This window comes from Mesoplodon mirus, assembly GCF_964341445.2.
Source record: "Mesoplodon mirus genome assembly, chromosome: 18".
NCBI lineage: Eukaryota > Metazoa > Chordata > Mammalia > Artiodactyla > Ziphiidae > Mesoplodon > Mesoplodon mirus.
This window is the reverse complement of record NC_138994.1, coordinates 4,574,097-4,599,422: the sequence shown is the minus strand read 5'-3', so window position 1 is coordinate 4,599,422 and position 25,326 is coordinate 4,574,097. Positions and strand designations below refer to the sequence as shown.

Below are 25,326 nucleotides of genomic sequence, written 5' to 3'. Positions count from 1 at the left end.
CCAGGGACATCCTCACCACGCCCCCCCCCCCCCCATGGCAACTCCTTTCCCTAGGGGAGTAGAATGGAACAGGGGCCACATTTCCTTTCCATCTCAGGACTTGGCTCTGCAGCAGAAGTTCAGCTTAAGCTCCTGACCGAGGGGATATTCCTACTTGTCATCTCTCTCGTGTCACCAGTAACCTCAAGGCGAAGTCAGTCCTGCAATCACGTGAAGCCCTCACGTTTGCAAGGTTTGCAGAAAGGGGCTGTTAGCTTTGATCTCCCAGGGAGCGGCCAAGCTTGCCAGCCCCTCCCCAGGAATTCACATGCCTCTGCCATACAGGCTTTCCAAACACGCCACCCTGACACTCAGCGCACTCCACCCCACAAGGCTCTCAGCTCCTCCCCGGTTCCAGCAAGAGCTTTTGCGAGGCAGAAACGGGGAAATATACGCAGTCCGCCCACTTTGCCAATGGACTACATATCCCGACAGCCTTGGCTTTACGCAGGCGCACGGAACTCAACGTGCCTGCTGCTGGAAAAGTGTGTCACTGGGGCACGAGGCGCTCCCTGGGATCACATGGTACCTGCTCCAGTGCCGCGTGCGGCCCGGGAACCCTGGGTTGCTGGCGCCTGCGCAGAGCCCTCTGTCCCAGAGAAAAAGGCTGGGGCAAAAGGCCGTTGAGATTGGCAGAGTGAAATACTGCTGCCGAGGGAACGTAGCAGGGCACACGTCTCGCTTCTTTGCGCCTCGGTGCCCCGTTTCTCCCATCACGTACTTACTTCCTGACTGCAACCTCTCTCCCTCTGGGACTTTTGCACCGGGAGCTCCAGATTCCCTACCCTGCAGCGCTGCGGAGCCTTCAGGCAGTGGCACCCCGGGCACTGCAGAGACCCGACCCTCCTTGCTACCTTCTAGCCAGAACTACTGCAGGCTGATTCCCTCCGCCCCCTTCCCCCACACTCTCTTGCTTTTCCCATGCAAAGCAGACCTCCGTTGCCTCGGCGTCCTACCCTTCTGCAGGGCTGCAGTCGGCCACCCCAAGACCTTGCTGCAGGGTGCCTAGGATCCTTATCGTGAGCTGCGGGGTCCACTCCCCGTCCTCGGTCAGTTCCCAGGGGGCGACAGCGGCAATTGTAATCTCCAGTTTGTGTCAAGGTCCAGTTTGAATGACCGCTGTCAGCTGGTGAAGACATGACGACCCTGGACTCCAACAACAACACAGGTACTAAGATTCCTTTGCTACCATCCTTCTTTCTCTGTCACTGTCTCCTCTCCTCCATCTACGCCTTTGTAAGGAACTTTGTAAGGGACTGGAGACTCCCTCGGCCTGGGGATTTGCTAGCGTGATGGGGGCCATAGGCTGGGATTTCCAGAGCGGGTTGTTCGGCCTGGGAATGCGCCCGGAGGCGCCCCACCATCACCCCTCAGAGCCCCTCTCTTTAGCCTGAAGGACTCGGATCGCGGGGAAGGAGGAAATGGAGGGAGAGCGGGTACGTGTGGTGAGATGAACAGTTTACAGGAACTGGGAGTTTTGGAGCAGTGCCCCGAAACGCCCCCATCTGTCCACCCCCTGCAGCTGTGGCATGCCTGGACTTCTCGGAAGGAGGACCCCCTCCTTCCAATCTTCCTCTTCCCTTAGTTCCTGCAGGCTCGAGGGAACTCGAGAAGCAGTGGGGCGATCTGAGTTCCAGGCAGGAGGGGCTGGGGGAATGGGTCGGATCTCACTGGTGAATCCTCAGTAGGGAGCGGCACTTGAGGAGCCCCACGAGTGGTGCCCTGCCCCAGGAAGGACACCCAGAGCGCCCCGGCAGCCCGGAGCGCTCACATGGCTGCGGAGCCGGGCCCACGTGCTGCGTTTGTTTTCATTCTGCAGAAGCCGTGGCCGCCACCCCATTGGTGGTTGCCTCCCGGCCCCGTTACATAATGAGCTCCGCCCCCCGTTGCCCCGGCAACGCGTGTACCCTTCTCTCCTCCCCTTAGTAGTCCTGACCCAGCTGGCGTGAGGGGCCCAGCCCTAGACTGGGACCCCGGACGCCGAGGAGGGGTGGGACGGGGGGCGGGGCTACTGCTCCCGATTGACGGGAAGCGGAGAGGGCGGAACCTCGGGTTCTGGGGTTCCTCGTTGGGGAGCCACGTGCAAGAGGCACACGTGGAGCCGGGACGTGAGGCCGGCTGAGGGCCCGGCTCCCGCCCCGCCCCGCCGAGATCTGGGTGAAGCTGGGCTGACTCACCGCCCCCGCCTGCCTCCTTTTCCTGTCCGCCTGCCCGGCCCCCTCCTCCTTCCCCATAACCAGATGCAGAGTAAGACAGAGCCATCCCTGACCTCTCGTGGCCTCATGTTTACACTCCTCAAGGGGACCTCACATCTAGCCACCCTTCTCCTCACTCTTTTCCTCTTTAATTCTCCTTGCACCTACGTCACCGTACTGCCTTTAGACTCAGCTTCTCCACATTACAAATTCTTTCTGTTCCCCAAGCATCTCGTTTCTTAGTCCTGCAAACACTGTCTTACGCCTACTCCCACCAAACAAGAAGCAGTTTGTCTCCTAAGGGCTTCCCGCAAAACAACTACATCCCACAAACATAGCTGAAAGGATATTAAGTCTCTTTCATCTTTTTTTTTTTTTTTTTTTTTTCACAGAAAGGGAAACTGGGACCCAGAGAGGGGAGTTGATTTCCTCTGGGTCACAAATCAAGTTGGTGGTGATAGATCCAGATCTAAAACTAGATTCTTTTGAGTGTGCCCCACACTTCCAGGTGGAAGTCTCTTCGGATGAGTCTTACTTCTCTTTGGGGGATGGCTGAACTGGGTCAGGTTCATTTACCACCAAATAAATATCCCATTCCCCCACCTCAGCCCTGAAACTGTAGGAGCTGATCTATTGTGCAATTATTTTACAGGGAACTCGGTTCACCCTGACCAACCTTGAGCTATTTTAGGGTTGCTCTGCCCAGCTTAGTGTGTGTCAGTGGGTGAGCAACACATGTGCCTCTGTAGACACGGTGGCATGCCCTGTGTCGGCTCACACGTGTCCTGGGATCCTCCCTCCTCCCACCCCATCCATGGCAGGCCATGCGAGGTACTTGGCAAAGGTGTGGCAGGCAGGTCACCTTCTTCTCCTGCTAATGCAATGGGAACACAGCCACCTGGTTGGCAATATAACTAGAGGGCCAAAGTCCCTGAATGGCCAGAGAGCCAAGGTCATTGTCACCAGGCAGAGAGATCTAGAAGGGGGAATTCCAAAGCCTTAGGCTGGACAGTTTGTCCTTCACTTCCAACTCCTGCAACTCATACTGTTAAGCCCTTCCTGGATTCAGGAATAGAGTCCACTCTGACTCTTGATCTTGGAGGCCAAGGGAACAGTACCTTTGGAGAATACGTCTTCCAGTTTTGAGGGAATGTGATCGTTTTGCTCTTGTAAGACCCGCACCCTCCTCACTGTTGGCTAGCTGCCCCTCAATGGTCTCATCTCTGGAATGGTCTTGGTATTAAAATCAGCAGCTGGTTTTTTTTTTTGAAGCCTGGGCATTATGAATGGTTTTCAGCTGCTCATCCCATCCCGAGGTCAGCTGCTGACAATTAAGTCATTAGCTGCGGTTGATATTCTAAAGGAAGGCATCCAGGGTGGGGGGTGGGGGGTTGGTACATATGTGAGATACTCACAGAGCATCACAGAGGTCATGCCTCTAGAGAGGTACCTCACACGCCAGGCAGAAGCTGAATGTACCTGCCAAGAGTTGCGGTGGTTGGTTGGCCATGTCTGGTATGTGTTGGGGAGTTGCTTATTGTGGCTCTTCTGGGGACGCCAAGATTAGGTGTTTCACATGGTTAACTTCTGAGTATCCAACAGTGTTTTGGGAGGCAGGTGAGGGGTGGGCAGAGTGGTGACCTAGGACCAAAGATATATGGCGGTTGACACGCCTTTCCCTTGGGTTCTCCTGCCAGGTGGCGTCATCACCTACATCGGCTCCAGCGGCTCCTCCCCAAACCGCACCAGCCCCGAGTCCCTCTACAGTGACAGCTCGAATGGCAGCTTCCAGTCCCTGACCCAGGGCTGTCCCACCTACTTCCCACCATCACCCACTGGCTCCCTCACCCAGGACCCAGCTCGCTCCTTTGGGAGCACTCCACCCAGCTTGGGTGACGATGGTTCCCCTTCTTCTTCATCTTCCTCGTTGTCGTCATCCTCCTCCTTCTATAACGGGAGCCCCCCCAGGGGTCTACAAGTGGCCCTGGAAGACAGCAACCGAGTGTCCCCCAGCAAGAGCACCAGCAACATCACCAGTGAGTAAATTTCCAGCCGATTTGGGGGGAAGGGAAGGTGTCCAGGCTGAGGTGGGGAGTTGACATTCACGTGACACCGTTATTCCCAGGACCTACGCTGGCCTCAGGGGTTTCTCCTAGAGTTGCACCAGCTGCTGTCAGCCCTGTCTGCTCATTCGAGTGCCCCCTAGATACTGAAGCTCCTCCTCAGTTTCCCCCCCACCCCGCCCCCCCCGGCCCAGTCTCCAGCTCAGAAAACCTCCAGCTCTCTGGCCACTCAGAAACCTGCCCTGTTCACCCACTGCCCCTCTCTTCCCGCAGAGCTGAATGGCATGGTGCTACTGTGTAAGGTGTGTGGAGACGTGGCCTCGGGCTTCCACTACGGCGTGCATGCCTGTGAGGGCTGCAAGGTGAGGCAGGGTGGGGGTAGGGGCAGGTGACCCTCTCCCACAGGACACATAGGCCTGGCCTAGACGGAGATGCTCACTAGCTGCCCCTGCTCCACAGGGCTTTTTCCGTCGGAGCATCCAGCAGAACATCCAGTACAAGAGGTGTCTGAAAAATGAGAACTGCTCCATCGTCCGCATCAACCGTAACCGCTGCCAGCAGTGTCGCTTCAAGAAGTGTCTCTCCGTGGGCATGTCTCGAGATGGTGAGGCTGCACCGTGCCCACGAGCTTCCCCTCCCCCTCCCCCTTTCTTCCACTCGGAAGTTTCTGAATTAATCCCTCCCTTAAAAAGGCCCAACACTAGGCATCTCATTTGCATAGGGGATGCCCACATTTCACCGGGGCTCAGGTAAACACACACATCTTTCCCATTAGTCCCTCTGGTCACCTCTTACCGTAATTTCTACTTGGAAAACCCCCTCGATGGGTGTGGCCTTGTGGGTTTTATGTGGAACCCCAAGCCCTAAGGGGCTTTCCCTTTCAGGAGGAAGGAAGAGAAGCATGTGAGTGTGTATTAGAACTTCCTGACACTGCTCTCATCCTGTCACAGCTGTGCGTTTTGGGCGCATCCCCAAACGAGAGAAGCAGCGGATGCTGGCTGAGATGCAGAGTGCCATGAACCTGGCCAACAACCAGCTAAGCAGCCAGTGCCCGCTGGAGACCCCGCCCACCCAGCACCCCACCCCAAGCCCCATGGGCCCCTCACCACCCCCAGCCCCTGCCCCCTCACCCTTGGTGGGCTTCTCCCAGTTCCCACAACAGCTGACGCCTCCCCGATCCCCAAGTCCTGAGCCCACAGTGGAGGATGTAATATCCCAGGTAGCCCGGGCCCACCGAGAGATCTTCACCTACGCCCATGACAAGCTGGGCACCTCACCTGGCAACTTAAATGCCAACCATGCCTCGGGCAACCCTCCAGCCACCACCCCACATCACTGGGAAAGTCAGGGCTGCCCGCCTGCCCCCAATGACAACAACATCATGGCCGCCCAGCGTCATAATGAGGCCCTGAACAGTTTACGCCAGGCTCCCTCCTCCTACCCTCCCACCTGGCCCCCTGGCCCTGCCCATCACAGCTGCCACCAGCCAAACAGCAATGGGCACCATCTGTGCCCCACCCACGTGTACCCAGCCCCAGAAGGCGAAGCACCTGCCAACAGTCTGCGGCAGGGCAACTCCAAGAACGTTCTGCTGGTGAGGGCACTGGGGGTGAAGTGGGCAGGGGACTGGGGAGACTGGATTTAGCAAAGGGCCGCTGGGTGTGCCTGAAGGTTAGGTGCAGGGAGGATGGCTCAGCCCTGCAGGAAGGGCTCTGCCTGGGAATCCCTGAGCTCCACCTGGCACCTGATTGCTACTTTACCTGAAAGACCCATCCTCCGAGGCCACAACTCTAACCCAAGCAGAATCTGGGGCCCAGCACTGCTGGGGAAGCCTACCTGAGGCAGCCTGACTGATACTCCCCTCCCCAAATTCTTTCCTCTTCCAGGCATGTCCCATGAACATGTACCCGCACGGACGCAGTGGGCGAACTGTGCAGGAGATCTGGGAGGATTTCTCCATGAGCTTCACGCCCGCTGTGAGGGAGGTGGTAGAGTTTGCCAAGCACATCCCTGGCTTCCGTGACCTTTCTCAGCACGACCAGGTCACCCTGCTTAAGGCTGGCACCTTTGAGGTGAGTGACCCTTTGTGCTCCCTGCTCTTGACCTTGGGAAGGATCCAGCAGAAAGTGTGTCTGGGGTGGGCAGGGGCTCTGAAACCTTACTCTTGACGGATGAAGGAAGGGCAGAATCCCTCCCAGTCCTGCCTCCGGACGGCTGGGACTTCTGTCATCTCAGCTGGGGTCTAGTTACATCCCGTTACCCTAAAATAACACTTTAGGGTACAGCGCTATTCCCGTTCTAGGCATGAGCAAATTCACTTTGGTGAAGCGCCTTGCCCAAGGTCACAGGGAGTGACAAGGTTGAGACCCAGATTCAGGCTGGATTCCAAAGCCAGTGGGATGTTCCCCATCCTAACACCTGGCACCGCCCCCCCCCCCATTGCTCACTCAGAAACTAGCCCCAGTCTTGACTGAGAAATCTAAGGCAGCACCAGTAACCCTTTCACAAAACTTTAGGGGAGGGCTTCCCTGGTGGCGCAGTGGTTGAGGGTCCGCCTGCCGATGCAGGGGACGCGGGTTCGTGCCCCGGTCCGGGAAAATCCCACATGCCGCGGAGCGGCTGGGCCCGTGAGCCATGGCCACTGAGCCTGCGCATCCGGAGCCTGTGCTCCGCAACGGGAGAGGCCTGCGTACCGCAAAAAAAACCCAAAAAACTTTAGGGGCAACTTGGCAATTGCTCCTCCCATTCCACCCAGGATGACTGTCCCCACTTTAGGTGCTGATGGTACGCTTTGCGTCGCTGTTCAACGTGAAGGACCAGACAGTGATGTTTCTGAGCCGCACCACCTACAGCCTGCAGGAGCTCGGCGCTATGGGCATGGGAGACCTGCTCAACGCCATGTTCGATTTCAGCGAGAAGCTCAGCTCCCTGGCGCTTACCGAGGAGGAGCTGGGCCTCTTCACCGCGGTGGTGCTCGTCTCAGCAGGTAGGTCGGGCTCTCGCCTGAGCCTGACCCCGGGAGGAGGCGGACGCAGTTCGGTTCAACACACCTTTTATGGAGTACCTACTCTAGGCCAGGCCCTGCACCCGGGCACTGGAGATACAGACATGATTCAGACACAGTCTAGCTCAGGAGACAGACTCATGCCCGACTAATTATAAAACAGTGAGATAAGTGTCACAGTAGAAGCATGAACCAAGGGCTTTGGAAGCACGCACAACTATTTCTGCCTGGGGAGCTGGGGAAGGAGGTGACACTTGAGTGGGGCCTCAAAGGACAAGTAAAGAGACTGCCAGGCAGAGAGAGGGGGAAGGGCATCCCAGGCAGAGGGAACTACAGAACAAAACGCAAGGGAGCCTGGGCGTGTTTGGCCTGGTGGGGTGGGAGGGGGGCCAGCCCTGCTGAGCCTGGGCTCCCAGGTCGCAGGCACCTCCTGCTCTTGGGTCGGAGGCCTAGGAGAGGGAGTCATGTTCCCCCTCCTCCTCCTTCCCCATCAGCCCTCTGAGGGGCTTCGGGGAGAGGCTGCACGGCCGCCGCCGCGTCCTCGCAGGCCTCCGGGTCCTCCTCGCCAGAGGAGCTCAGGGAGCCTGCCTCACTGCCGTCGTCTTCCCCACAGACCGCTCGGGCATGGAGAATTCCGCTTCGGTGGAGCAGCTCCAGGAGACGCTGCTGCGGGCTCTTCGGGCTCTGGTGCTGAAGAACCGGCCCTCGGAGACTTCCCGCTTCACCAAGCTGCTGCTCAAGCTGCCGGACCTGCGGACCCTGAACAACATGCATTCCGAGAAGCTGCTGTCCTTCCGGGTGGACGCCCAGTGACCCGCCCGGCCGGCCTTCCGCCGCTGCCCCCTTGTACAGAATCGAACTCTGCACTTCTCTCTCCTTTACGAGACGAAAAGGAAAAGCAAACCAGAATCTTATTTATATTGTTATAAAATATTCCAAGATGAGCCTCTGGCCCCCCGAGCCTTCTTGTAAATACCTGCCTCCCTCCCCCATCACTGAACTCCCCTGCCTCCCCCTATTTAAACCACTCTCTCCCCCCTCTGACTCTCTAGCCCCCCGATTTGTTCTATTCCTGTCTCAAATCCAGTAGTTCACAGCTGAGCTGGCTTCTGTGGTGTGTGCTCGTTCTGGGGGGCGGGGCGGAAACGTGGCCAAGGCTGGGGGCACACCTCTCCACCTGGTCAGTTTGTGGGGTGGGTCCTCTGGCCAGCAGATGGGAGGATACAGGGAAACAGCACACAAGTCTAAGGGGGGGGGTGCCCAAGGGGATTATTTTCATCATATATTTATTACATAAATATATAGTAAAATAGACGAGCAACAATTACCATAAAAATATCTTTCTTTAAAATCCTGACCCAGAACACAACGGGGTGAAAAATCGCACATAACAGACATACTGATTGTCAACGTGGGGCAGGAGTAGGAGCCCCCCAAGTCACCCCTACTGGCCCCACCCCTCCCTGGGGAAGGGACCTACCTCCTTCCCTGTTTCTGGCCACAGCCCCCCTCCCCCCACCCCAGCACCAGCTTCTCATACATTCAGTAGCGCCTGCAAGGAAGTGTCCCCCTCCTCCCACCCAGGAGTTCCCAGGGCAGGAATTACTGTCCCCCTTATGGACGGTGTCTGTGTCACACGCCCTGCCCTCTCCCAGCCCTGTAGACCCGCCACCAGGGGAAGGGGTAGGGGCTCCTCCACCCCCACCCTCCCCAAGTCTGAGCAGGGAGGAGGCTGGATGAGGTATGTGTGTTATGAGTGATGGGAGGGGGAATACTGAGATGGAGAGGCGGGTGGTGGGGGCGGGGTAGTGGTCATGGCTCTGGCACCCCCTCGTCCTGGCCTGGCACCCTCCTCCCACCAACACCGCACCTGCTGCCCCACTGTGCCTGCCCTAGTGCCCCGGGCCAATACTGGGGGAGGCATGCTAAGCACCCACATCAAGGCCATCCCCCTCATTAGCACCAATGGCCCCCAGGAGAGGGCCCTGTCCCTCACTTCCAAAGCAGGGACTGGGACAGCTGCCTCTCTAGAGCAGGTGCGTGGCGCTCCTGAGTCCCCCCGGCTCCTCCCCCACCACGTGTACTTGCTCACACATTCACACAGAGAAACGCACACATACACCCCACGTCACTGAGAGTGGGGGGAGGGGGAGGGGTTACGGGGAGGAGTGGGGGATCACAGCTCATATGACTGGGGAGGGGGACGGGGGATTCCCAAGGGCCTGTAAGAGGCCAAGCCTCTTGAAGGCCTTTTCTCCACCATGGGCATGGCTGAGAACGGAACGGAGGGGTGGACGTGGGGATGGAGGGATGGAGAGACGGCAGACAGGTCAGGAATTCCACTGGGCCCCCAGGGGGTGGGAGGAGGGTACAAGAGGGCTTATCCATGGGACTGGAGTAATACAGGAATCAGTACCCCAGGAGAGAGAGAGGGTAGAGACGGACAAGGACAGCACGGGCAGCCCACGAGCCCGAGGGGGGCTGGGCAGGCACATGCACAGGTGATAGCAGATGCTCTTCAAGGCCCTCCAGCCCTGTCGGAACACCTGAACAGTGGGGGAAGGACATGCCCTGATGGGCAGCATAGCATTGCCTTCCCGTGTGTGTGTGTCTGTGTGTGTGTGTGTGCGCGTGTGTGTGAGAAGGGGGCTGTGGCAGGCTGAGGGTCAGGGTGGGGTGGCAGGTTCCCCACTGCTTAAGACATTTTTGCCCCAATAGTGCAAAGCGCAGGAAGCCCTGGCACCCCTCCCCCCGCCCCCTGCCCCATTCCCCATGGCTTCCGGGGGCATCTGTGTCCACCCATCCATCCCTGCCGACATGCAGCCCTGAGCCCAGGGCCCTCTGGTCTGCTCCGTCCCTCCCCCCCCTCCCCCCACCCTCAGAGGGCTACCTCCTCCCTCCCTCTCTCCCCTGCGGAGTGGGCGATAGCCAAAGGGAGGAGGAGGAGGGCAGCTCACCCAAGTGCAGACCAACAGAGCACTCCTCACCAGGAGGGTGGGAGGTGGCTCAAGCCAAAGTCCCTGAATTAGAGAAAAGAAGAGGGGAAAGGGGTCCCAGGGGCACAGGGGCGGCTGGCCTAAAGAGCTTCAAAGAAAAAAGGAGGAGCACCAACCACCCCCTCCCCCGGGGCTTCGACTAAGTGCCATTTTTCTAAGCACCCCCATTCCGGTGCCTGCCTGCCCAGAGTCTGGGATAGTGCATCGAGTGGAAAGGAGGAGGGCAGGGGTTCGAGAGAGCCCAGCAGACAGATGGCAACAGGGGCCTAAGGGGGTGGAGGCTCTGGGAGAAGCTCACACACACCCCCCCACCCCAGGGCAGCAGCATCTGGATTGTAGCTAATACTGCAGGATGTGAGGAGGGCGGGACCTTGAGCCACAGTTTTTCCTGTGTGGGTGCCACGATGCGGAAGGAGCTGGTGGGGGGCACAGGGAGAGGCCCCTGGGGCTGGGCACTTGAAAGGAGAGCTGTGCGGGCAGCAGGGCAGGCTGGTGAGGGGCCAGTTGGCATCCAGCGTGAGAGGTAGATGGAACTCAGCGGGCACGAGTGGCAGAGAGCAGAGGGAGTACTGGCGCGGGGGTGCCAAAGGGGCACGGGGGGGGGCGAGGCAAGGGGGGGTGGCCAGGACCCTGTTGTATTAACTCACAGCTCTGATCGGCAGCCCTACCCCTGGGGACCTGGTGCGGGGGGCAGTTCTCTCTGATTTGGGGGGAGGAGGGGCAGCTCTCAAAGTGCTCGGGGGTGGGGGGGTCCTCCCCTCTGGCCAGCCTCAGTTAATAACTTAATATCACCTCTCTCAATCGCTCGCTCTCTCTCTTTTTCCTGTCTAGTACTTCATTTATCTTCTCTCTGTGCCTGGTTTCCAAAGTGCAGTGAGAATGACTGTAATTTTTAACCTCCAGGGGAGGGGCCAAGCCAAGCCTTTCTTTGCACCCAGGCATCTGGGGAAGCAGAGAGGCCCTTAGCCTGGAGGGGGAACCTAGGCCAAGAGACTGGGCGGGGGGCTCTCTCTTGCGTGTGTGTAGGGGGTGAGTTGAGGGCATCTTCCCCCATCCACATTCCTCCATCCCCTACGGTCAAGATGGCTTGTCCCCTCTTAGCTCTCCCTCCCTTCTCCTACCTTCTCGGAGGACGGGGTCCTGGGAACTGCAGGACACGGTCCCCCCTGCCCCCGGACCCCCCCCCCCGCCTCCCACACTGTCCTTTACATAGCAAGTTCATTTGTTTGCCCTGCCCCAGGGCTGGAGGTTCTGAGGAGGGACGGGGCAATGCGGGGGGTGTGTGTGCGTGGGGGGAGCTGAATCTATCCAAGGACGAGAGGGAGGAGAGAAGAGGTGTGGGGGTCTCCCTCAGCCCCCAGCTCTGCCCGTTCTCTCCAGGCTCCTCCCCACCAGCTCCGCACACCCTCTGGCCGCCTGAGGCTTTAGACTTCCTGATCCTCAAAGACCTCGAGGAAGAGTGGGGGGAAGAGTTCGGTGGGGCACTCGACTTTCATGTGGAGGAAGCGGCTGGCGTGGCAGGCCCCGATCATGCGGAGGTCAGTCACCTTCATCAGCAGCTTGGGCCAGAAGTGCGGAATGTTGTGTTTGCGGTGGTTGACGTAGTGCTCGAACGCCAGCAGGTACGCCTCCTGACTCTTCTCGATCTTGTCCACACACAGCAGGCCCGAGCGGTCTGCGGGGAAGGAGGGGCAGGCGGGTGAGTGGGCGGAGGGGGGCAGAGGCGGAGAGGCTGGGGGAGAGGGAAGAAAAACACGCTCTGGGCAAGTGGAGGGGCAACCGCAGGGCAGAGGGAGGGGCCCAGGGGGTGGAGGGGCAGGTAAAGGTGACAGAGGGCAAGAGGTGGGCCTGGAAAGAGAGGAGACCTGGAGGCAGGGCAGGACCAGCGGGCAGAGAGATGGGGTGGGGAGAGCAATCCAGAGGGAGTTGGGGGCAAGAAAGGGGGACTGAGGACAGAGCAGGGATGGGGGAGAGAAGGTGGATGGGCGCAGAGTAGGGGACGGGGAACAAAGGGGTCTGGGGGAGACAGAGAGCAGCTGGGGGCAGAGAGAACAAATGAAGCCAGGACAGGAGAAGAGGAGGGACCGGGAGGTAAGAGATGGGCCTGGATAGCACAACGGAGGGCGGACGGGTGACAGGGCAGGGGACCGGGGACCAAGGGTGGGCCTGGGGACAGAGGGGTAGCTTTGTGGAGCAGAGAGACCATGGGGTTAAAGAAGGAGCGTGACAGGCCCAGGGCCCAGCCAAACTCTGGGCCCCTGGAAGCTCCCGAGCCCTCCCAGCCAGGCCTCGGTACCTGTTGACATTAGCAGCACAGCCTGCAACAGAGCCACTTCCGTGTCATCCAGGTTAAAGGCAGAGAGTGACTTGCCCAGCTCAAAGATGGCGTCGGAGACGACGCCCAGGCCGCCATTCTTGAGCTGCTCCCGCTTGACAGCCATCTCCCCGCTCAGCGTCAGGGTGTCGCTCTCGGGGTCATAGCGGACAGCCGCCCGCAGGGACATGATCTCCATGCAGCACCCCTTCAGGAGGATGATCTGGTCTTCGCAAGGCAGCTGCAGAGCCACAGGGATGCTCAGCAGGCCCCTCCCCATAAGCACCCCCTCCCGCGGGTGCCCCCTGGGAGCCGCAAGGCCACCACCGGCCAGGAACGTGTGCTCTGAACAGCTCCCTTGCAATGTGCAACGGATCTGCCCTGTTTCATTAAGCCTCCCAACTATGCCTCTGAGTTAGGTCCCGTCAGTACCTCCACGCCCACCGCAGACGAGCAAAGGGAGGTACAGGGAGTCAGGCCACGTAGGGCAGCCTGTGCCCAGAGTTTGTGCTCTTTAAAGTAAGGAGAACTTCCAGAGTCAGGATGGCTGCATAGACTTCGGGGGAGACAGGAAGGGACGGGCTGGGGAGGCTGGGCCCGTGGAGCCTGTTGGTTCTTTAGGGATCAGCTCACCCTGTGCGTGTGTGTGCGTGTGTGTGTTGGGTGTGTTGACCCACAGGAATTGCTCCCCATCCAGAGAGCTTCAGATGAGCACAAGCTGGGACTGGGTGACCTGGGGAGCAGCCCAAGGTCTCCCTCCAGCGTGGTACCGTGTCTCTCCTCCCATCTGCCGCTCACCTCAGAGAACATGGGCAGTTTTTTGGCAAAGTCCACCACGCGGGTGATGGCCGGGGTGATGATCTTGGTAAACTCGCTGAAGGCCTCAAGGTCCACCTTGTCTCCGTCCGGCATGGAGACGATGGGTGACTGGCCAATGTCATCCGGCTAGAGGGCGAGATGGGGGTCAGCTGGGGCTGCAGACCCCTTTCAACCTCTCACCGAGGCTCCCTGCCCACCAGGGGGAGCTCCAAGGCAGCTTGGGGAGGCGGGGCCCCTAGCACCCGGGGACAGCTGTGTCCCAACCCAGGCCTAAAGCTTCTCCCATCTTGGGGCAGAGAATACACCAGCGCCAGAGCTCCAAGTTGGCTAATAATCACAAGGATCATAATAGCAGTAGAGGTCATGTCATAACAATAGAAGCTAGATTTACTGAATATTTAACAGGTAACTAGGCATTAAGCCATGTGTTTTACACATACTATCTCATTTAATCCTCACCACGACTTATCACCATTAGTTGATGTTATACTTATCATCATTCCACAGATGAGGAAACTGAGACAGACTGCAGCTAAGTAATAAGCCCAAGGTCATGTGGCTAGTAAGTGGTAGAACCAGGATTTGAACCCGGGCAGTCTGATCCCCAAGTTACACACACACGTGCTTGGTATCAGAGCCGGTGCTCCTAAGAGCGTACCGTTCCACACGCTGACACACTCCACCAGGAGTTTTCTGCCCTCCCCACCATACACAACCAACTATCCATCTCCTCCCAAGCTGACCATTTACTTGGCACTCAGTTTTGCCAGGGCCTAAAACAATGCCCAGCAACCAAGAGGTACCCCAAAATACTGTTCCATGACTGTGTCCTCACCCTTCCTCCCAGTCACTGTGGGCAGGAAAAAGAGGAGAGCTCACCTCCGTTCACTGGAAATTCGATGAGGAGGGCAAGGCCCTGCCCTCATGGAGCTCCCAGTCAGATGGAAAAGGCAGGACCCTGATAGCAGCGACACATACACAGGTGTATGAATCAGCACTGTCAAGTTGCGGAGACTATCAGCCTTGGGTCAGACTAAACTAAGGTGGCTTTCTAGAGGAGGCAAGACTCTGAGTTCACTCTCCTCTCCTGGCTACCTGGCTGCCGCTCCCCCGCGCTCCCTCTCTCCTTACCAGGAATTTCCGCCTCTGTTTCCAATGGCTGCCCTGGGCATTTGTGCTGCGATGGGCCTCCGTGGCAACGTGGATCAGGTCCCACTCTTCGGGAGTGGGCTCTGGTCGCTGCTGCAGTGATCGGATCATCTCCTCCTTCCGTCGCCGCTCCCGGTTCTGCTCAATCAGCTTGCGTTTGGCCACCCGCTTCGAATCATCTAGAACCACTGTCAACAACAGACAGACGCGATGCCCTTTGCACGGCACACTCCGTAACCCACTCAGAAACTACTCTTCCCAGTAGGCCAAGAGAGGCTAGGTGACTTCCCAAATCACCTAGCAGTCGGGTGGCACAACCTGGATCCTGAATGATCACTGGGACCACATCAATGCCAATTTGGGCTGACCCAGAGGAATTCCAGGTTCTGATCTAAAGGGTTATGGTGAGAGTAGTTACTAGAAGACTGTGCCATCCAATCCCTAGCTAATGAAAAATGCCCTCTCTCACCCAGAAATGGGGTGCCTTCTCTAGTAGTCAGAGACACCGTGCTCTGGGGGGGTACTCAGGACTTATTTCTACCCAGCAACTCTAAGGCCCTGGAGTGGTGAAAGGCAGGTAGGCACTGGGGCCCATGCCCAGAGCCCAGAGAGGGATCCTGTTTCCTTTTCTTCAGGGATGAGGGCAGCAGGGACCGAGATTCTGAACATTCATTCTGCCACCAGCCTGACCCAGACTGTCCCTCTGCCCTGTGGGTACCTGGAAGGGAGCTGCCATGTCTGAACGCACCCCCCCCCCATCACAGCTGCCTGGCCCGCTTCCCCAACCCAGCCCCTTACAGTCCATGGCCATGCCCACAGCGATGCACTTCTTGAAGCGGCACAGCTGGCACTGATTACGGGTGATCTTGTCAATGACACAACAGCTGTCATATTTGCACGAGTAGGTGGGGTGGAGGTTCTTCTGGATTGTGCGGCGAAAGAAGCCCTGGAGGTGGGGGAGGGCAGGGAGACGGAGCACGCTGTGATCACAGTCCTCCCTTCCTGAACCAACCGTGCAGTCCTCTGGGGTGGGGGTGGGGGGCGGGCTGGGGAACTAGTGAGGGAACCTGGCATCCTCTCGACCCAGCAAGCCCAGCATCGCTGGGCTCTGCCAGGACTTAGAAATACACATCCTCAGCCCTCCAGCTGCCTAGGGGCCGGGGTACATGGGTAGTGGTGGTGGCAGAGTTAAGGATGGTGACCACAGTTAGGAGATTTGAGCCTGGGATGCTGTGAGGTGCCAAGAGGCCTGAAGGAATAGCCGCTTTGGACACCAATTAATACCTGATTTTCCATCTTGTTAAACGACTCTAAAAACAACACTGGCCCCCAAACCATTCTCATACATGCTGCCTGTTGCCCATGCAGGTGGAATTCATGAAATGGGGGGCGGAAGGTCAAAAGGTCAAGAAAAGGCATTGGGTATGAACCCTACTAGCATGAAGAGAATATTTTCAATTTTATATAGAGAATTTAGTCTTTGCTTTAAAGCAAAAACCTCAAGACTCAAGATGGCAGTAATAATATGAAGAGCTAATGTCTGTTGCATACTTACTATGTGTCGGGCACTTATAAGCCTTTTATTTCCTGTAGCATCACATTTAACACTCATGTCAACCCCATGAGGTAGGAAATGTTATTATCTCCGTTTTGCCGACTAAGAAACTGCAGCTTGGAGAGATTAAGTACTTTGCTCAAAGTCATATGGCTAAATGGGCAGCAGAGACTCAGAACTGGACCTGAGGTATAAGACACAAGGTCTGAGCTCTCAGGTTTTAGGGTGCAATTAAAATCACCCTGGGTAGCCATCAAAAATACAGACTCTCGGGCTTCCCTGGTGGCACAGTTGTTGTGAGTCCGCCTGCCGATGCAGGGGACACGGGTTCGTGCCCCGGTCCGGGAGGATCCCACGTGCCGCGGAGCGGCTGGGCCCGTGAGCCATGGCCGCTGAGCCTGCACGTCCAGAGCCTGTGCTCCGCAGCGGGAGAGGCCGCGGTGGTGAGAGGCCCGCGTGCCGCAAAAAACAAAAAAAAAAAAACAGACTCTTGGGCCTCACGCTAGACCTACAACATCAGGCTCTCTAGGAGTGGGAAGGCATCCCTGTCCTTTCGGGATGCCCCGCTGGGACTCAGATGTCCTTGAGGGTGAGGTTCCTTGTTCTATATTACTCTGTTGGCATTGCTTGCAGGAACACTGCTAGGGGACTCTATATCCCTGGTGGTCTTGGCCTGATTGACACCAGGAAAGAGAGGAACCTGAAGCCCTGACATAATTCTTAAAGCTTTCTGTTTCTTGAAAGGTCTTACATTGTCAGGAAGTGATGATCCTGGGAAAACCATGTAGGCTGAAATGTCCAAAGTGAGATCTAATTAAGCCTCCCCAAGTCATAGACCCCCTCTGCCCAGGGAGACTCTGCCATCCTCTTCTCTGGGCTCTACCATGCCCCCCAGCACTGGTTCTCACCCTTTCAGGTGCAGTGGAAGCAATCCAAGGCAGATTCCACCACAAAACATTCTGATTGAGTAGGACTGGGATGAGGCCTTGGGATCTGCACTTAACAAGTACTGCAGGTGGTCCAGGAACTACATTTTGAGAAACACTGGTGTTGTTTCCCTGACGTCAGTCTTTCTCTGGTCGGCTGCGAGCAACTTGAGGGAAGGGCACATGCTGCACATCTCATACTTAATACACTGAATGGACGGATGAAAGCAGACGTTGACTGAGCGCTTCTCTTGTACTTGGCACTGTTTTACGTACTCTATGTGCACTATCTCATTTTACTCTTCTAGCAACTCTAGGAAGTAGGTAGTATGTGTGTCCCCATTTTACAGATGAAGAAACTGAGGCTCAGAGAGATTAGGCATCTTACCTATGAGTGGCAGAGCAGGGATTATGAATGAACAAATGAATGAATGAATGAATGAATGAATAAGAGAAATGAGGATATACAGGTGGGCTTTAGCTTACATGTTTATAGAGCTGTCTGTTGTGCCAGGTGCTGAGGGACTTAAAGGGAATGTGATGGCGGCGGGGGGTGGGGGGGTGGTGCGGCGCTCAGGTGGTGGGGGAGGGGCAGGAGCTGGCTGGTCCATACCTTGCAGCCCTCACAAGTGATGCAGCGGTAGTGATAACCGGTTGCCTTGTCCCCACACACGACACACTGCTCGTCTTTGTCCAGGTAACTAGGGATATACCCTGGGAGGGAGGAAGGGAGGCAGGCAGGCAGGCATGGCTTGGGTCCCCAGCAGAGAGGCTCCTACACTTTCTCCATCCCCCAGCTTTTCCGTCCTGGCCCATCCCCTAGCCCAACCTCCCTGAAGGGTTCTCTGTCTCCAGGTATAATCCTGGAGACACATCAGAGGTCACCTTGTCCATCCCCTTCCCTAAGAATATGGAGACTCCAGTTCTTCTGACTGCCCCATTCAGGGCTTTTCTCTTGCTGCATGCCAGGGCAGGGGATACGGGAGAAGGAGAAGCAAATGTCAGAGCAGCTCATCTTGGGGACCTCGGGCAAGGGGGTTATGGGGGAAGGGAAGAGGCCCTTCCTGACCTAATCCATCCTCAAAGGCTGGAGCGTGCCCCACATGACCCCTCTCACCCCAGACAAGTCCATCCCACGCTCTCCAGGAGGTTCTCCCCATGGGACACAGGAACTGCTGGTATAGGCGCAGGCCCTGGAAGTGTCCGGGCCTGGCTCTGTCGGGTTGAGGGTGGGAAGGAAGGGAACACGCAGCCAGGCTCACCTGACATGCTGGGTTTCAGGGAACATTGGCCGTTCTTTCTTTTTCGCTTTCCATCTGGTGACCTGGCACTGGATGGGGGCAAAGTGGGCCGAATCAGAGAGCAGTCCTTGGGCAGCCCCCCTTCTCATCCAATAGGCTGAAGTCATCCCCCAGGCCTGACTCCCTCCTTCTTGTGTCCTCATCCTACCTCCCACCCCCAGGTCAACTGACAAAACTGAGAAGGGTCCAGCTATCTGGAAGCTTTGGGGAGAGAGATAAAGGGCTTGGCTGGGGCACAAGCATGTTCTAGGGCCCCAACATACACACACACACACGAGCACGCCCATAATCTACAAGATAGCCACATATTTAAGCCTTCAGTACATGACACATACGCAGAAAGAATCTTTAGGACGTGCTTAAAGCTATATAACCTTTAGAATACACACAAATATGTGCAACATAAGACCAGCACGCACGAACAACTATGCTGCCTTCAGTATAAACCCAAGCACGGTAAATAAGCAGCAGGCTCTACTATCTATATCTATGCAACTTTCAAGGCTTTCTCAAATGTGTTATATGACCTCTAGGATATGCCCACATGTTACACAACCCTCTAGACGGGCACCTAATAATACCATGCCCCTCCCCCCAGTGAACATGTGACTTGATTTCCAGGTCATACACACGCTAAATAACCACAGTGGGACTTCCCTGGTGGCGCAGTGCTTAGAAGTCCGCCTGCCAACGCAGGGGACACGGGTTCGAGCTTTGGTCCGGGAAGATCTCACATGCCGTGGAGCAACTAAGCCCGTGCACCACAACTACTGAGCCTGCGCTCTAGAGCCCGCAAGCCACAACTACGGAAGCCCGCGTGCCTGCCACAGCTACTGAGCCCACATGCCGCAACTACTGAGCCCGCGTGCTACAACTACTGAAGCCCGCGCGCCTAGAGCCCGTGCTCTGCAACAAGAGAAGCCACCGCAATGAGAAGTCCATGCACCGCGACGAAGAGTAGCCCCCGCTCGCCACAACTAGAGAAAGCCCACGTGCAGCAACGAAGACCCAACACCAGCCAAAAATTAAAAAATAAAAATAAAAATAAAATAAATAACCACAGTGGACCACTAGAACCTAGACCCAAGAATATGAGAAAAGGATGGGACTCCCAGAGCCGCCCAGTCCATGGCCTCCCTTTAACAGAGCAGCAAACCTAGGCCCCCCTTGTGCCTGGTGACACTGTGGCTGGAGTCAGAGCCAGGACAAGGACGCTGGGCCCCCCCAAGCAAGGTATTATAACCCTCAGCCACTGTACACATATGTTGCCAGCCTCTCCACATACATGTTACATAACCTCGGCACACACAGGTTACATAAGCTTTCTACATGCATGCACGGATTGTATAACCTCCCACACCCACCCTGTGTGTGGCATGTTGCAGGGTCCTCCCCCGACCCCACACCCGCCTGGGGCCTGATGCAGCTCCCAACACACTGACACAGTGACCTTGGCCAGGGTCACAGCCACAGACAACTCTGTGTTCCACACGCCCTGGGGATTACCCCTGTCTGATGTCTACAACAGTTCGAGGGTCGGATCTCCCTCCTGCCTCTGGAGGGGTGGGTGTGGGGGGAACTCCCAGGCCACCTAGGCCCCAGTTGAGCTGGCAATCTTCAGCAATTAACTAGACCCACAGCCTCTGGGTGCAGTCCCAGGAACAGCCACAAGGTGGCGCAGGGACATGGGGGAGGGGAGGCAGACAGGGGAGGGGCTGCAGTCCTGGGGGACCAGGAACTGGCATTCCCGCCTTTCTCAGAGTTAGCAGCAGACTTTCCCAGATCCACAGAAGTCTGGGCAGGGAGGTACGGAGGCTGTAAGTGAGAGCTACGCAATGACAGGCTAAACCTTTTTCAGAGCCCCCTGGGGTGGGGATTGGCGGCGGGGGGGATACCCCCACTGCCCTACCCAGCTGCCAGCCCCATCCACTTCCTCTGCCCCTCCAGGGACCCAGTCTTGGGCCCCAGGGCTTTGCCGGGCCAGGCCTCCGGCCTCCTGGCTCAGGATCTGGTCTCCTAGGCAACGGCCACACTACTCCCCAGAGCACCCCCTCCCCCACCCTCTCTCTGGCCATAGGCACAGGCTGTACCCAGCTCCCAGGGCACCACGCCAACTGAGACTGAGCTCTGTGCCACTTGGAGCCGACGGGAGAAGCAGAGACCCTCTGGGCTCCTGAAGCACAATGCAGATCATAGGTAACTCATCCCTGTTGTGTGTGCAGGGCTGATGCCTCCTCCACGTGGGAGCAAAACCTTCATAGCTGGCATTCACTTTCACTTCCTGGGAGGAGCCCCATGGCAATGCCCGCCCTTGCCCGTGAACAAGGAAGAGCTTGTGAGGCTCCCAATAGGTTCCAAATATAAGCGTGAGCCGTGACCAACAGCTACTGGTGCATGTGCCCTGAAATGTCATGTCACATGCACCATGGCTTCTGGACCGCACGCTGGTGGTCAGAAGTGAACAAGCTGGTAGGGAGAGGAGGGAAATGGCAAGGCTTGGATTCCACGTGCTCAGGTGAGGGTGGCTGAGGGGACACTGGGGGGCATTTGAGACCCCCAGCACTGTCAAGGGAGGGGCCACGTGCCTGCTGCCCGTAATTACTCTGCTCTGCGTCACCTCCCCTTTCAAAATGGGCATCTTTCCATTGGGGTGCCTAATTCCCTGCCGCATGGGAACATGACCTCATCTCCTGGGCAAAGGTAGGCAGCAGGCTTGTTGGCCTCATGCCCGTCCCCCCAGAGGTGCTTAAAGCTCCACTCTCTCGGGCCCAGCCAGGTGACCCTTCCTGTTGCCTAGGAGTTGGCATGACCTAGTTGCCAGACCCATTACCTGTTCTCCTCTGGGTCTGACCCACACTCCACCTTGCTTGGCTTCTGTTCCATTCACTTTAATTCCATCCAGGATGCCCTCCAGCACGCCAAGAGACTGGGGTGGGCACACTGGCCCCCCCGGCACACCCACAGGCCGCCCACCCCCCGCCACCCAGGCCCTAGGGCCCAGCACCCATGGTGCCCGCCTCAGCACTTGGCCTTTCACACCATGCCCTGCGCCCCAAGGGGGGCGGGCGGTGAGAGGGGCCAGGGAGTGGCAGGTAGTGGGGTTGCGGGGGAAGCCGGGTCTGTGGGGGGGGTCCTGGGCTGGGGGAGTAGCTTCGGAATCTTGTCCTGTCCGGAGGTCCCTGCAGAGAGAGGAAAGAGGCAGGGATAAGGTGGCGCCATGGTGGGGCTAGGTGAATAGGATTCCTTTGGTGCCAACATTTTGGGGCTCATAACGAGATGGTGGTAGTCATGGAGGGCAGGCACAGGGAGAGGACCGGGACAACCCTTCAGATCAACAGAGAGCAGGCAAGACTGGAGATCCACATCCTGATCCCCAGACATGGAAAGGGATGGAGGGAAAGAATGAGGTCATCCCTGTACCTTGTCTCAGTTCCTCACATTCAGTCAAGTGCCTGGCCCTCAATATGGGTCTATTAACCATCAGCTATTGTTACCACCCCCCAGTTTCCCTAAAACTCATCAGTGTTACAGGGCAAGAGGCCACCAGAGATAGCAGCTTCAGCCCAGGCATGGGGGGTACTGGTTAAGGAAGAGTGGTTTGTGGGGGCAGCACGCAGGGATCCTGAATGCCCACATGGGTGCCTTCATGGAGAGGGACATTGCAAATAGGAGGGAGACGACCTCCCCGGCTGCTGGCACAGTTACGACTCCCCAGTCCCGGCCCCCCAAGGAGCTTCCCATACGAGGTCCCGAATCACACTTCGCAGTCTGAGGACCAGACTTCCCAGTTGGTTTCGCTGAGCTGCCACCCACCAGGACGGCAAGAGGAGGGGAAAGGAAACTAACCCGCGTTAATGGAATAGAGAATATAGGCCCTCCAGTATCAGAACTGCACAGGTGAGGAAACAAAGCCTCAGAAAGCTTGATCACTCACTCGAGTTGGCACAGCTAGTAAGCAGCCTGCCTCCAATGCTTGCCTTGTCCTGCTACCTGGGGGCCAGGGCAGTGCCAACCTGGGCCAACCATTCCCCCCACGCTGCTCCGCTGACCCCAGACTGCAGACCCGAGGCCCCTGTCTGCACACACAAGGCAGGTGTGGGCACGTGAGAGGGGACAAAAGGTGCAGCTCTCCGCATACAACCTCCATCGAGTGGCTGCTGCACCGGAGCCCTTGCCCCTGGGCCCCCCGGCCCCACCCCCAGGAACTGATAAGGAGCCAGGGTGGGAGGGGAAAGGAGAGATAAGTCAGGCCATTGGGCAGGGTAGGACAGGGCTGGACCACCGGACAGGGCCTCTGCACTCAGGCAAGTCCCCATCCTGGGGAGCAGGGCAGTAGTGCAGAAGGGTGGCCTACTCCGCTTTCGATGCCCCCGCAGACCAGAAATGGGCACTGGGGCTGGACAGGAGACATGGGGTGGAGGGGTGCGAGCAGGGAGCCTTAGCCCAGGGAGCCGTCAAGAAAGTAGGTCAAGTTTTTCTTGGCTTGCGGAGAAATTCCTGTTATAAATTTATAATGGCGTAGCCAGCCCTAAGGGGTGGAGATGGGGGGAGAAGGAGTGGGTGGGGATGCCCAGAGCCTGGGCATAGGGGCCTGCTGCTCTCGGCCAGAGCAGTGAGGGGCTGGGGGCCGAGGCAGGCCTGGGCCTTGGGCTGGACAATAGAGGGCTATTTTCTGTCGCCTCTGTTTCCACTTCTATCTGTGCCCAGTGAAGCTTCCTTGGGTCCGTCTGTCTGCATCTGAATGTCTCTCTCTCTCTCTCTCTCTCTCTGGGTCTGGGTGTCTCCCTGTCTCCCCCTCCCCCCAAGACTGTGCCTCGGTGCTTGGCACACCCTGGCTGCGGTGCTGCCCCCGCCCGTCTCCTGCCCACCTGGCATACTGCCACCACTTGTTTACAGAAGCTGGAAAAATCCACTCGCCAGCCTGAGGCCCGAGTGCCCCCAGGGAGGGGAGGAGGCGGGCACAGGAGTGGGCATGCTGAGAGAGGGGCAGCCCTGCGAGCAGGCCCTGGAGGCAGGTGAAGGGAACCGGGGTGTGTGGGAATGGGTATCAGCGGCTACGGGCCAGACCAGGCAGGGAGCACTGATGGCAGCTCCTGCCCCAGGACATAGCTCTGGAGGACCCCTCCCCCCGACTCCTGCCACTGCCAGTTGCTACAGGGCACACCTGGGGCAGTGCCAACCTAAGCCACCATGTTTATTTTCCCTTCCCCCGACCCAGCCTGGCCTTAACTCCAAATGTGGCTGGGCACTGCCACGGGCTTGCACGTGCCTGCTGCGGGGGGTGGAGGGAGGAGGCCCCCCACTTTGCCCCACCTCTATGCTGAGCCGAACGGTGCCTGATGCCGCCCAGGCTCCACTGAGCCCCTGGTGGTGGGCAGAGAAGCAAGGTCCTGCCCTCACTGCTTAGGGCACCCTTGCCTGGCACCTAGCAAGAGGCTGGAACCCCTGGGGAGTCCTTGTCGTCTCTCTGGGGACATACCTGGGCCTCTGAGGCGACAGAGCAGGCAGAGGACCCAGCGTGCGGGGAGGCACATAGCACACGAGCGTGTTTTAGCTGCGGGCAGAGAAAAGTCAGTGGGCCAGGGGGGCGGGGCAGAGATACCCACGCTGACGGGCAGCCTCTCTCCCCTCCTCCTGGAGTCCTGCTCAATTCCCCCAGTGCCTGCCTGGCACATCCCCTGCAGAGGAAGAGGCTCAGCATCCCCCCAAGAGGCAGAGGGCTGGAGCTATGGGGCTCTGAGACTAGGCTGGACAGCCGGCAGGCAAGGCCCACCTGTTGGCTGGCCTGGCCACCCACTCCCTCTTTGTTAGATAAGAGATGCCTGGTGGCAGTGTGGGCAAGGTGCCCGCGGAGGGGGAAGCATTTCATTAAGCTTAAGTGCTTCTGCAATGGGGGGACTGAGACAAGAGGCCAATGCGGCATCCATGGGCACCATGCCATGTTCCCGCTGCTGGACTGTCCCACTCCGCAGTCCTGTGGACCCAAGGGACTCCCCGGAAGGACTCCTAGGGCTGCCAGAGGGGACTCTCTGCCTCAGAATCCAGCCCCCAATTCTGTACCCACCACTCTCCTGAGTGTCTGCTCTTGGCTTTGGCCCCACCTGTCAGGGCCCGTGAACTTTGTCCTTAATGGTCTAAGGAAAGCCCAGCCCTCCTCCTTGTCAACCACAGAGGGAGAGACGCACATATAGAGAGGGGGGCTGAGAAAATGGGAGAAAGAGAAGAAGCAGAGAGGTGAAAGGGACGATGGGGGAAGAGGGGAGGACGGATGAGGAGATGCAAGAACAAAGAGATGGGCAGGGGTGGGGGTGGAGGCAGGGATGGCAGTGGAGTCAAGGGAGAGGAAGAAAGGCGCAAGGAGATGGGAGTGGAGAGAGCAGGGTGAGGGAGAAAAGAGGGCCGGGAAGGGAAGGAGAGACAAAGGCAGAAAGGTAACAAAGCAAGATGGGGGGGGTGCTTCACGCCCCGCCTAAGTCCCACCTCATGGAGGCCGGGGGGAGGGGAGAAGAGAAATGGTTTCCACGGTGACAGCTGGTTCTTGGTGGCCTGGCATGTGGGCTATTAATAGTGCTGTGGGGAGACTCACACCTCCCTCTCCCCTTCCCCTTTGCCTGCTGCTAGGGTGGGGGGAAGTACTTCTCCCCCACTCCCAATGATCTGGCACCGACGCCCTGACTCCACACCATGGGGGCCAAGAAGGGTGGCCAGGTGGCCACTGTAGCCCAAACACACACACACACACACACACACACACACGGGCATGCACAGGCAAACACAGGCATCTGTGTGCAGACACTGCCGCCTGTGCCAGCGTGGGCTCCCATGGACAGCCACAAACGCCGACAGCCCCGGGGAGTCTGGAGATGCTGGAGGCTGTAGCAGCAACGCAGGCACCCGGGTTGCGGGGAGATGCCTCTCGGGGCCGGGACCCCTTCCTCCTCTCCCAGATCCCCCCCCCCGTTCTA

General features: G+C 58.0%; 2 protein-coding genes across 3 annotated transcripts in view; one reads left to right on the top strand and one right to left on the bottom strand.

Annotated features, from left to right (window-relative positions):
* The first annotated feature begins 545 nt into the window (after nt 1-545).
* Nucleotides 546-8,776, top strand: NR1D1 (nuclear receptor subfamily 1 group D member 1). The gene is made up of 8 exons (XM_082604480.1): nt 546-1,207; nt 3,932-4,270; nt 4,571-4,659; nt 4,757-4,901; nt 5,248-5,891; nt 6,184-6,369; nt 7,073-7,283; nt 7,915-8,776. Exons 1-8 carry the CDS (start codon nt 1,177-1,179, stop codon nt 8,112-8,114), a joined length of 1,845 nt encoding a protein of 614 aa, XP_082460606.1. The 5' UTR covers nt 546-1,176; the 3' UTR covers nt 8,115-8,776.
* Nucleotides 8,777-11,488: 2,712 nt separating this feature from the next.
* Nucleotides 11,489-25,326, bottom strand: part of THRA (thyroid hormone receptor alpha) — a 20,732-nt gene continuing 6,894 nt past the window's right edge. The window contains exons 2-9 of one of the 2 annotated variants that reach the window (XM_082604481.1): nt 21,192-21,540; nt 18,323-18,390; nt 17,674-17,774; nt 15,378-15,525; nt 14,562-14,794; nt 13,410-13,556; nt 12,594-12,852; nt 11,489-11,972 (exon numbers count right to left, since the gene is read on the bottom strand). In XM_082604481.1, the coding sequence (XP_082460607.1) occupies nt 11,722-11,972; nt 12,594-12,852; nt 13,410-13,556; nt 14,562-14,794; nt 15,378-15,525; nt 17,674-17,774; nt 18,323-18,390; nt 21,192-21,244 (1,260 nt within the window). In that variant the 5' untranslated portion in view covers nt 21,245-21,540 and the 3' untranslated portion in view covers nt 11,489-11,721. The remainder of the gene's footprint in view (nt 11,973-12,593; nt 12,853-13,409; nt 13,557-14,561; nt 14,795-15,377; nt 15,526-17,673; nt 17,775-18,322; nt 18,391-21,191; nt 21,541-25,326) is intronic. The other variant, XM_082604482.1, reaches the window with a different exon arrangement.

What these genes read in the sequence shown, in the direction of transcription:
- NR1D1 (XM_082604480.1), top strand. Translation starts at nt 1,177, where the DNA reads ATGACGACCCTGGACTCCAACAACAACACAG. An exon ending in CGTGGGCATGTCTCGAGATG is followed by an intron (nt 4,902 to 5,247) that starts GTGAGGCTGCAC and finishes ATCCTGTCACAG; the next exon opens with CTGTGCGTTTTGGGCGCATC. An exon ending in GGTGGTGCTCGTCTCAGCAG is followed by an intron (nt 7,284 to 7,914) that starts GTAGGTCGGGCT and finishes TCTTCCCCACAG; the next exon opens with ACCGCTCGGGCATGGAGAAT.